The 12,598-nt window shown below is 42.7% G+C and overlaps 1 protein-coding gene across 12 annotated transcripts in view; it reads left to right on the forward strand.

The window, feature by feature from the left end:
- Positions 1 to 12,598, forward strand: part of ABLIM2 (actin binding LIM protein family member 2) — a 270,175-nt gene that overhangs the window by 88,016 nt on the left and 169,561 nt on the right. For all 12 annotated transcript variants that reach the window (XM_090035514.1, XM_090035516.1, XM_090035518.1 and 9 more), the window contains exon 3: positions 6,905 to 7,088. In XM_090035514.1, coding sequence (XP_089891640.1) covers positions 6,905 to 7,088 — 184 coding nt within the window. The remainder of the gene's footprint in view (positions 1 to 6,904; positions 7,089 to 12,598) is intronic.

A 12,598-nucleotide genomic window follows, 5' to 3' on the forward strand; every position in this document is an offset into this window, starting at 1 on the left:
GCAAGAATGTTGTGGGAGACTACATTAAAAGCCTTGCTAAAATCAAGGTACAAGAGTTCCCTGCTAAGCAAAGCTGCTCTTCTGCCATACTTGCTAGTCTTCCTGCACATAGGGATGGTTTGTTCCTGCACTCTCACTAAGGCTTCTTTAAAGTACAGCCAGCTCTACTGAACTCCTCTCCCCCTCAGTCTGGCTTCCCAGGGGATCCTGCTCATGAGTTTCCTTAGCGAGTCGAAGTCTGCTTTTCTGAAGTCCATGGTCCTTACTCTGCTGCTCTCCATCCTTCCTTTCCTCAAGATCCTGAACTCTTATCATCTCATGGTCACTGCTGCCCAAGTTGCCATCCACTACTACATTCCCTGTCAATTCTTCCCTCTTTATGAGCAGCAGGTCAAGAAGAGCTTGGGCCCTTGTTGGCAGCTCCAGCACTTGCACCAGAAAGTTGTCCCTAGTACTCTCTAAAAACTTCCTGAATTGTCTGTGCACTGCTGTATTACCCTCCCAACAGATGTCAAGGTGATTGAAGTCCTCCATGAGAACCAGGGCCTGTTATCAAGAAATTTCTGCTAGCTGTTTGAAGAAAGCCTCATCTACCACTTTCTTCTGGTCTGCTGCTCTATAGCAGACCCCCACCCCAACATCACCCCTGCTGATTTCTTGTAATGCTACTGTACAGTAGCCTAATACTACTGCACAGTAATGTCACATCATGGTTTTTGCCACACAACACTACTGTGCAGTAGTATCAGGCTATTGCACAGTCACCATCTCATGTAGACATGCCATTGTAGCAGGATCTAGGGGAGCAAGGAAAATAATGGATGCATTGTGTGTCCATATCCATCTTTGCAGTATGAAGGAATGATTAATATAAAGCTGTAACGTGGCCAGTAATGTGGTTTTATTTTTTTTTTATTCAAGTACTGTTAAACTAAGTAGTTTCACTTTTATGTGGTGACAGGCCTTATGTGATTATGCAGTTTGTAAAGAGTCAGGAAGTCCATGTGACTGAAATCTTGCAGCTTTATTAAAATGCTAGCAGCCAATACTCCATCCTGCACCAATAAAGCAGACCACTTTATTATAACAAATACATGTGAAAAAGAGAGCAGGCATACCAGCTGCTTGCCTGCAGTCAAGAACAAATTTGTGCCTAGAATAATACAAGTGTCTTTGTGCAAAAGTTTAAAAATAGTGGTATATGCTAACTGTGTATGAACCCATAACATGTAGCCTTAAAGTGCAGGCTCAATAGTAGCTGCATACTTCAGCATAAATAGTAATGTTGCTGTTGCTGTATTTTGGAGCAGGAATCAAAGCAGGGTGTTTCTGTCTCGGTCAGAAAATCAGCTTCCTTTCTTAATGCATGCACTGCAGTCTTGGTGGGTGGGGAGGAGGTGAATGTTGTATGCAAGAAAATACAGTAAAGTATTGATGGAAGAGCGTGCGTGCCCATTATGTTTGGCTTTCTAGATCAATCGGACCTCTTCTGTAGGAGTGTTGTTTTCCGTACTGAAGTCTGGCATGTACCCTGGAATTGCTGGTAACCATGTGCAAGAACCAAGTTCAGGAAAGCTAAAGTGATATCAAGTTTTAGAACAAATCAGATTAAACAATTTAGATGCTAAGACACTGAAAATCAATACTTGTTGATGGACCTTAATGACAGTCCTGTCAAATTCACAGCTATAAAACAATTGCATGATGTTCAGATACTTGAAAATTTTCCTCAAAACATTTTTGACAACTTGTTTTTCAATAAACCTAACATTTCATGGAAAATAGCCATATTCATTACAATTTGTCATGGAGAAAAAAGTAGTTTACCTCTATATGACATTTAAAAATCAATTTCACTCAAGTCTTTGGAAGTTGTTGTCATAGAAGTGATGGCATGAAAGCAACCAGTATTCTAACAGACATATTAAATCATATTTTGGTTCTCTTTCATAAATATCTTTTTCATGCTCTGAATTGAATCACCAGTCACTGATGTACAAGAGGAGACATGATTGTCTTAATGAGCTAAAGAGCTGATCTAATCACAGTTGAGTGACAAACATGTAGACCATTCGGCGGCCGAATCTCTGAATCTGAACTGAGTTGGGAGACCAATAAAAAGGTCTGAATTGAGTCAAAGGTCTCTGAATTGATTTGGAAAAGATTCATAGAGCTTTGGCGTTCAGGCAGTCCCTGCTCACCACTGCAGGAAGCTGGACCCAGGCTCTATGGCAGTAAGTAGGGGTTGAGGAAAGCTAAGGAGTGGGGAGGGGACCATGGGAGGACCCCTGCCAGGTTCCCCCCAGCCATCCTGAGTACTCTCCCAGCCCTGTCTGGCTGCTCCACCTGGCCCCAGCGTCCCGGCTCTTAACAACAACAACAACAAAAATTGCCCCGCACTTTCCAGCTCCTGCCAGGTGGATACCCACTACCCCCCACTGCCCCACGCTGCGTGGATGCTGGGGCTAGGCAGGGCAGCCATTGATGGAGCTGGGAGAGTGGGCAGGAGATGGGGCCTGTTTGATTCAGAGATTCGGCCAATTCAGCGGTGGCTGAATCTCTGAATCAGATTCAGCCAAATACATCTAGGACAGTGATTCAAACCACCAAATCGATTCACTGTCCCCCGAATCGGCCAATTCTGAAGTGAATACTAGCCGCTTGGCACGGGCCAACTAAGCATATATATCTCAGCAGACAATCCACTTCTTCTATAATATTACATATACATTAACATGGCCAACGGAAAAAGAAAATTTCTTTAAACAGTGGTTATGTGACTGAAGGGATTGGGATTTCATACACTCAGAGAGCAGCTGTATAAAAATGTATACTTTTATAAATTAGTTCTGGGTTCTCTTATTATTTTCATGTTTAATAAATATTGCATTTATGGAAAAATATGACAATGTTCTTACCTGAATAAAACAGAATAACTTTATTTTAAATTGTTATGTATTAAAAGAAAAATACAGAGGTGGATTTTAAAATGACACTATGAATTATACTGTATTCTTTAAAATAATCCAAAAGCAATTTTTTAAGTGGTACACCTTTTTTTCCTGAGAGCTTAGCTGATATCTTTACCTTTATGTCTCTGCCTCAGTATTGTCACTTTCTTTAAGAAGCCAGTATCTCTACTAGATATTAGCCTCTACTAAATATTGCGGGGGGTGGGGTGTTGTTAGGAAGGCAAACTACCAGTAGCACAGAGGGCTTTATTCATGGATTCCAGTCCCCTGCTATATCAAGACCTGACAAAATATAATATATTTCATAATGGATTCAGACCCACCTTAACATTAGGTAGGTTTCTTGCCTGCTCTTCTAGAACGCTTCTCCTCTGATAGTTGGAAGCTATCTTCTAAATTCCAGCCTAAATGGATTCCTGGCCAGTTTATATCCATTGCTTATGTGGCAACATTGTCTTAAGTGTATCTTGCTCTCTTCCCTCTCTGGTATTTATCTTTCCACTCCAACCCCAGTATGCTCATCCAATGTCCATCTTCCAAGGAGTTAATGGCTACACATCCTACATGATATAGCAAGGCAAGACATGACACCCTCCTTTTGGCCCCTGGCTGCACACCCTATGGATTCCCATCCCCCAACACCACTGCATCACTTGCCTGCAACCACCCACATCATGTGCCTACAACTGCCCACCACCACTGCTTCATTGCATGCCCATGACCCTCCCCACCACTAAACTGCACACCCACATGGGTGCCACACTGCTACACCGTGCTCCTGTGGTCGTGCCTGCCTCTTCACCCCCGCTGCACCATGGGCCTGAGGCTTACTCTTGGTTCCCTGAATTTCCACAGTGCTTTACCCCTAACAGTGGCGATATGTAAGGCATGCATGGGGATGTGCGTGCACCCCCTGAGAGCGCTGGTGCATCCCCTGTCAGGCTGCGCTCCCCACTCAGGCGTCAGGCATGTAAGCCATGGCCACTTCTGGGAACAGCGCAGTTTTGCTGTGGGGGTATCCCTCCCCCAGTCAGCAAGATTGGCTGTGGGGGACCCTCCCCTCCTCCTGGTCTCTGACTGGTCACTGGGGAGGCACATGCTCCCCCTGACTAAGGTGGCACCAGTTGCCCATGACCCCTAAGTCAGGGTCAGGAAACAACAACCAAAGGAAGTGAGAGGGACCCAGAGCCTGGAGAGTCTGGTTGTTGTTGGTGCTAAAATTTAACCCTTCACAATCTGTATATTGCCAGTTGGACAGCCCTGATCCAGAGCAATCCTAACTCATTTTGGTGTGTGTTTACTAGTCTAAACAAGCTGAGCCCTTATCTCCTGCTTTAATAAGACAGGCTGTCCATACCCCTAGTCATCCTCATAGTCCTTCAGTTTTCACAGTCATCTAGCTCTTCCAGTGTGACTCTCTTATCCTTTTCTGCCTTCACAATGCCTCCCAACCTGGTACACCAACACATTTTATTAGCACGCTCCTGCTGTTTGTACCAAAGCCATTAATACAAATATTAAATGCAGTCTTTCCTGATATTGAACCTTGATCCTCTTCCCTGGTACTTCTCCTTTCAATGCAAGTGTGTTGTCATCATCTCCCCTTTAGCCAGATTCAGACCTGTGTTACAATTGTACTAATCCCCATCCACTTCAGTTTCACTGTACTTTCAGGTGGAGCCATATCAAATGCTTTACTGAAATCCAGAGTGACTGGATCTGTCCTTTTTCTAGGAAATCCATCATCTTGAAGTTGCCTTGTGTAGGGTTGAAACTATTTGCCCTGGTGACTCCAAATCATTTGTGTAGTTGTATGTTGCTAATTTCCCTTTAATCTGATCAGGGAACTTTGACTGGTTAGTTCTCATGTTTCACTGTTAGGTCATCCTACTTGTCTGTTATACTTACCACTGTTCATATGCCCTTCTCCCTAGGACTGTACATTTCATGATGGCCTTTTCAAGTCAATATATTTAAATTCACAATTTAAAATAATAGATATTTGAGCAGCTTATTTCAAAAATAAATCTTAACCTTCATTTTGCTACTCATGCATACATATGTTCTGCTGTGAGCATATGTACAGCTCAGAGCAAGATCTGTTTTATTGACCAACTTGTGTTCCACGTTATTGAACTCGGCTGCTTTCAGTGATCAGGGAAACTGAACTGAAAACAACTTTAAGAGAAGCTTGATAAGACTAAGCTGAATCCAAGCAGAGTTTCTGTTTTGAAGTCTGCCCAACATGTCTTGTTTATCTGTCTCTAATAAAAGGTGAGGGGAAGGGGAAGAAGTAATTTGCCTGTGATTTCTTCTAAGAATCCAAAGAAGGAGAAGACATGGGCACACACTTCTCCATGGATAGGGATAGTAAAAACAAAAGAGTTCTAGCCCTATTACCATGGTGGGACTGGAAAAAGGGAAATATTTCTGGGGTTAAATCCAATCTGTTTTCAATAAGACCAAGATTTCACCTGATTTTTTTAACAGCATATAAAAGTACCAGTCCTGTGAGACATCTTGTTATGGATGCTTTTGACTACATTTTGTCTGTTCATCCACATTAGCAGCAGATACGTATTGATTTGTGTTTGCTTATTGCTCAGTTTAAATAGCACAACAAAACAGAATAGTGACAAATGATATATAGTTCAGTTACACTTTTCTTCACTTCTACAACTGCCAGAGGATGAGATCAAGTGTGTCCTGGGGTACACAGGAGAAAGAAACAGTACGTCAGTGGCTTCTCCATGTTTCCTCATTGAGATCCTGTGGTCTCTTCTCCTTCAGAGACCCTGAGAGCTGGGGCTTTGAGTAATGAGATTGCTGATTTCCATGAGAGAATGTGGTGGGGCATTATTCCTGTCTGAAACAGCACTCACTCTTGTGGATTTTCTCCATAGCCATTTGTGCAGCCAAAAATAATTGGGAGCTAGAGGAGGTACTCAGTCAAAAAACAAAACTGCAGGAGGGTGATCAGCAGAGCACTGCAAAGAGTCCATCTCTCCTCTCCGTGATGATTTGCGGAAAGTAGGGACAGAATTATTTTCTACCTAGTGGGCAGTGGAAATACAGCTTGCAACCAACTCTGAGTTACATAACTGATATGTAGGAGCAATTCTATTGCCACCTCTGGGCATGTTAAGCCCCCCATAATAGGACTAGGATGACCCTCTGGGGACTCAGAAATGTCTTGTTATTCCTTAATGAGAGAACTTGAGCCAGAACACTGTTACTGCAAATACTACCTCAGTTTCAGAAATGAAGTCAGAGCAGTTGACAGGTATGTTGTTGTAACTTTGAATAAGTATAACAGTCTTAATATTATAAAGATCCAATCTGAGCATTAACATTTTAGGCCCCTTTGAATGTGCAGATCCATTTGGATGTGGATAATCTTTTGTTGCTAAAATCTCACACAGGCTCTTGGCTCTGTCCTTTCCCTTTTTTCTGGTAACATGACCTGGTTTTATCCTTCCAGTACTGATAGGTTTTTATCCTTCCAGTACTTAGTGGGACCTTGGGGGTGGACTTGCAAAAGAGCCTTGGTAACAGCCTGTCATAAATTACTGGTTGTGTAATACTTTGGATCATGAGGCTTTGCAACCCTTATACATTCGTTTATCGTAGTAAATGTAGGTGAGTGGCCTCCCAACACAGTATGTGTCCTGGGAGCACAGCTTTCAACAGTCAGGCCTCTCAGAGTGCGGTTAAAGTTTTATATAGAATAAAATAAGCCTGTTGACATGCACAGTATGTATGATGATGACCAATAGGAATAGCAATCTTATAGGTATTCTATGAATAGAAACCCTCAAAATGTGATGCTTCTGTAGCATACATATATACTCTGATCATGTATGAAGGTTGATTTTCTTTCGTGTGCAGCTTGTTTTCAGGCTTCTGAATCTCTGTCTTTTCTCTCCATGTAGCTTGTGGATGTGACCTGGCTCAAGGAGGATTTTTTGTGAGACAGGGAGATTATATCTGTACTTTGGACTATCAAAGACTCTATGGCACACGGTGCTTCAGCTGTGATGAATTCATTGAGGGCGAAGTGGTTTCAGCCCTGGGAAAAACCTACCACCCAGATTGTTTTGTGTGCGCTGTTTGCAGGTATGTTCACTAAATGAAAAATATATATAATTTTTATATTCTGTTTCAAAAGACAAAAGCCGTGCATCCTTGGTGAGGCTAAGAGATAAAACAATCTCAACAGGCTATTGAGGAAGTGTCCCTCTCATGCAGTTAGTTTTACTATCATGCCACAATTTATAAGACCTATACAGTACATTCATAGCTATCTGTATATATTATCTCATGACCAGCAGTCAAACTTTCAAAAATATTTTGTGAACTTTGTGCCCAACTTTGCCCAATCGACTGAAATGCGAAGGATCTGTAGTTTCCATTGTGGTTGAATCTCTTCTCCTCACACACTGATGCTGCTTTACTTTTTTAGCATTTACTAGACTGCCCTTGACAACCAGCCTTTGCAAATGCCATTAGCTGAGTTTTGAACAGACTGACCTGAAAGAGAACGTGTGCCTGTGCTGCAGTCACTGTAGCCGTCTGTCTGTGGCAGCAGGGAATTCGCCATGGGCTGGAACTGCCAAGCACCTACACAGATACGTGGCCCAGATGATGTTTTAACATCCCTTTCAAACCGATTTTCTATTTTTCTATAATACGGTGTTTAAAAGGAAGCCATTTTTATAAAATGTGTTATTGAATCCTACGTTATCAGTTGTTTTCTCCATTGTAACCCAAGATATGTTCCTTTTGGAGTCATGTCTGTTGACAAAGAATAAAGATCAAAAGACAAAGATCAAAAAGATGTAAAGAGAAAAAGGTGGTATTTCCCATTTTAGATTGCTAGATATTGAATTTAAAATTGGCCATTTGAAGGATGACACTCAGCTGACGAGAGCCTTCTCAGTCTCACCATGCATAAAGATTTCATCTATAAACTCACTACCATGTGGCAAGATTCTGGTGCGCTTTCTTCATGGTATCAGTATTTTCTAGACCCAGAGTTTTTTCTTCAACTAGGGGGAAAAAAGAGAAAAGCTTTAATACTGGGGGGTTTTCTACAAGGTACAATTAAATCTTCAATTCCTTTATTAGGTTTTATAAATGAAACCTAATTTTTTTACTAGGATGTTCTCAAATTTAGCACTTGGCAAGCTGGTGCAGTCCACAGTTGAATTTTAATCAGTTCCATGAAAGGTCAGGAAAAACTACAGTGGTTAAACTATTTAACTTCATGTTTCCTAACAATGTGAGCTAAAATTACAGCACAAGGAAGCTCTTAAGGACAATCTGCTACAGAGATTAAATGCAGATGTATTGGGGCTAAATTGCTTTTTAAAATGCAGTTCCCAATGATAGGACTTTATTCAAATTAAATCTACAATATTTCTGCCCATTTTTTCATTTGTAACACCAAATGCTTGGATTCAACACAATTTACAGGGAAGAATTCCCCTGAGTCCCCACCCTCCCCTCTGCTGCTGCTATCTGAAATTGCAGGATAAAGACACAAGCAGGCTTTCTTCTTTCTCCCTAGGAACACATTCAGAGTACTCCTTCTCTACTTCCAAGACACTCTGAGAGCACCACCAGGAAGCGTAGTCCTATCTACCAGCTCCCGCTTTGCATGTACCAAAACACTGAAGCCACCTTGGGGCTTCCCATAAGTTTTCAAGTTGTTTCCTGTAGGCTCAAGAGTAGCAGCAGAGGGTGCCCCCTGGGCAACTTCACTGCCTAATTTCTGGATTTGGTATGTGAAGCAGGAGTGGTTGGGTGGGGGCTTGCTCTCAAGAGTTTTGAAGAAGCTGTATAGACAGACACAAAAACAGAGGGGGAATAATTATAAGATATAGGACAGTGTCATGCCAATTTGGAAATAATGTAGTGCTGTGTGGGGCCAATGAGCTCTTGCTGCGAGAAAAGTAAGAAGCTGTTGCTGCTGAGAAATGACACTGCAGTGCTATGGAAGCTACAGTGTGCAGAGCTAGCATGGCATGCCTCAGGATTGCACCCCGTGTGCCATGCAGACATATCCATACTACCTCAATGCCTGAACACGTTACAAGAGTGAATCAATTAGTGTCTCTCTGTTAGTTTCCAATGGCACACTTATGGTGCAGATCAGCAAAATAATCCTGTCATCCTGTTACATAAGAAACACTGGGACAGGCCCTTTAATGTTATAAATCATCACAGCTCCTTTCAAACTGACCCTAGCTTTTCAAACCAGGCGTACTTCATGCTCCCTATAGAAACAATACTTATCCAAATACTGCTAACTTAACCAAGTCACCATTAGTGTCCTGGAGTTTAGAAACAGTATGATGATAGGCAATAAACTGATGTCTATATCAATTGGGTTAAAAGAAAACACAATAAAATTGCTGTCAGTAACTCAGCCTGCTGATTTGGAGGGTAGGAGTTTAGTGTCCTCTCCCCAGGAATCAGGGTGCAGTTCGTGTCTACGTTTTGTGCCTGCTGTTAATTCTAGATGTAAGTCATAGCACACTGGACAGCTGATAGCTTCCCCTGCTGTGGGAGAAGCCTTCTGAAAATCTGGAATTGAATGCCAGCTCTCTTTAGATATCTGATTTGGGAAAGGTATGAACTGGCAGGAACTCAAGTGTTAGTCTGATTTACATTAGGCCTGATTCTGCTTCTTTTAAAATCCAGGGAAAGCTCCCATTGTCTGCAGTGTAACAAGACTTTTGATGCCAATACTAACAGAGGGTGTTCTTTACCCACCCAAGAGGTTTTTTAGGATTACTTGTTAAGGGCAAGATCCAAACCGCTCAGGTGAATAAGTGAGACTTTTGCTGAATCTGTGTCCCTAAGTCACAACACAAGGCTTCAGATCAACCCCACTTGGGTGGCCCCTGCATCACTTAGACACGTAAATTCACTAAGTACCTCTGTTTTAGGCTGAAATATCTCTAGGTGCCTTAAGCTTCTGAGTGTTCTCTGAAATGATCTAGTCTGAGCACTTAAATGCCCAGTTCTCACCACTGTCTTCCATACCAACTTAAGAAGAGTTTAGGGAAGAGCCTAAACTGCTTAAATCCCTGGAGAAGCACCAACAGCATTGAGCTCAGTTCAGAGCACAGCACTCATAGACGCTGTACCTGCAAATTCAGGAAAGAGATAACGGTTGCAGATAATTTAGTGGTTAAACCACAGAATCTGGGAGCACTATCCATTTGTCTCAGTGGTCAGCCAGGCATGTGCAATTTAGGGGGCCATTAGGAAAGCAAGAGAGAGGGATCCTGACCCTGTCACCTAGTGGTGAGGGCATTCCTTTGGACTGGGGGCAAGCTATGGGTCTTGGTCCCTGTGCCTGGATTATTTCTCATTTTGTTTTAATGTAAAGTGCATAAGTAATGTAGAGAGAAGGAACTAGAGTCAATAGTTGTGTGGCAAGGGCATTGTCCTGGGAGTTTAGAGATGACGGTTTGACATCCAGTCGTGGTGAAGGCCTAACATCTAGGTTCTTTACTTCTTCTGAGTGCTCTTACTACTTGGTCATTTTGCAAAAAGTGATAGCACTTCCTTTGTCTCTGGTTTTAAGTGAAAGTGGCCGTGGGCACTGCATGACATCTTAAAGTCAATGTAGTCTATATACTTTAGGAATACTTCTTTGTAGGGCACTCTGGGACCTCTGAGGCTAGAGACGTCTCTGAAGGCCTGAAGTTCCAACGTAACCTGTGTTTCCTATTGACCAGTGGTTCTCAGCTTTCTTAGCCTCAAGGTGCCCTCCATGACTTTGATGAATTTCACAGCACTTGAGAATCAAATGAGCTTGAATCTAAATTCCAAAAAGATATAGTGGGGTGCTTTGAGGCTAAGAAATTTGAGAGCCACTGATCTAACTGGTACCACGTAGGAGTTGCAGGGGCTGCCATGCCCTGTTCTTTCCACTGCCTCTTCCCCACCTCCGCCATCTGTACCCGAGGGGGCAAGGGCAGCTACCGCCACTGAGACATATGCTAGCAACAACCCCTGTGGGCCCTCCCACTGCCCTTGGGAGTGTTGGAGGCATGGAGAAAATGAGCCAGGCTGCAAAGTGCAGATATCTGTGCATCCACCTACCTGCAGCAGAGCAGGATGCTGGGTGTGTGGGAGTAGCTAGTATGGGGGTTGCATGGGGGCAAAGAAAGGGGTGGAAGGCAGCAGAAGCCCCTGCAGCATTTATGTGGTACCAGCTATATCAGTGGTTCTCAACTTTCTTAGCTTCAAAGCACCCTCTGTATCTTTTCTGAATTTATATTCAAGCTCATTGATTCTCAAGTGCCATGAAATTCATCAAAGAAGAAAATGCAGGTGCCTACAAAGTAGGTGGGGTAGGCTTAGGCCTCTGCATGCAGGAGCAGAGGGTTTACCACCTCACATAGGAGCAAGGTGGTGTGGCACCCTTAATGGGCTCTCACAACACCCCCACAGTACCCTAGCACCATGGTTGACAATCACTGCTTTAGGTACTCACTGCTCAGCACACAGTCACTCTGGATTGCCCTTTGGCAGAGCCTAATTCTTTCTCTTCACTGCATAGGGTTCCTGTGAACAAGAAGCATAACTAGCTATTGCTGAACTTGACCTGCTGCTCGCAAATTTGACCAGCTGCTTCCAAACAGGGAAAAACTGGTGGGGAATGTAATAGTGGATGGCAACACTTGGGCAGCGGTGCCCATGAGATGATTGAGTTCAGAATCCTAAGAGAAGAAAGGAAGGACGGAGAGCAGCAGAGTAAGGACTTTGGACATCAGAAAAGTAGACTTGGACTTGCTCAGGGAACTGGTGGGCAGGAGCCCCTGGAAGGCCAATCTGAGGGGGAAAGAGGTCCAGGAGAGTTGATTGTAGTTCAGTTTTTCAAACCCTAATTTTCTATGATTCTGTGATACTATTTTAGTGTCCTGGGCAGGGTTGCTAAGAGCCGGGGGGGGCGCGGTGCAGATGTTACTGGTACCCTCCTGTATGGTAAGGTTAAAGTTGTAAACATCATCTTGTTCAATGCCTATGTTATACTCATGCAGAAGCTGAATTACAGATAAGAATTTGCATCTACCTCAGAGTGAATGCCTTTATAGTGTATATTCTTTGTAGCTGAAAAAGTAACTTTAGTATTTTTTAATTAACTGCTCTTGCACTGAATAGAAAACTAATGATTTTTGAATCATCACTTCTGATAGTGACAGTTGCAATGGTACTTTTCTCATCTTCAGAAAAGACAAGATTTTAATAGAAACTGGTGGGATGTTGAAGTGTGTGTTCTTTCAAATCAGTCAGAAAAACCAAAGCATAAGCAGCTGGAGCAAGGGGGGGAAACGCCAAGGGCAAAAAATGTGGTAATATATTTTTTCTGTACCTACTGATAATGCTACTAGTAATAGATTGTGATCTGATACCCCAGAACAGGGGCTGAATTCTCTGTTGCTCTCCACCTTGTGTTGAAAAGCCATTGTCTTCTATATAAAGCAAGCGTTTCAGTAATCAGATTTTTCTTCAGGTATCCCACTGGGACTAGCATGCCATGGAGCACTTCAGTAAGTGAAAAAAAATGGATATACAATGAAATGATTGTATATTTGGAGGTTGAGAAT

This window comes from Crocodylus siamensis, chromosome 2 (assembly GCF_052110815.1).
Source record: "Crocodylus siamensis isolate JL-2025a chromosome 2, ASM5211081v1, whole genome shotgun sequence".
Taxonomy (NCBI): domain Eukaryota; kingdom Metazoa; phylum Chordata; order Crocodylia; family Crocodylidae; genus Crocodylus; species Crocodylus siamensis.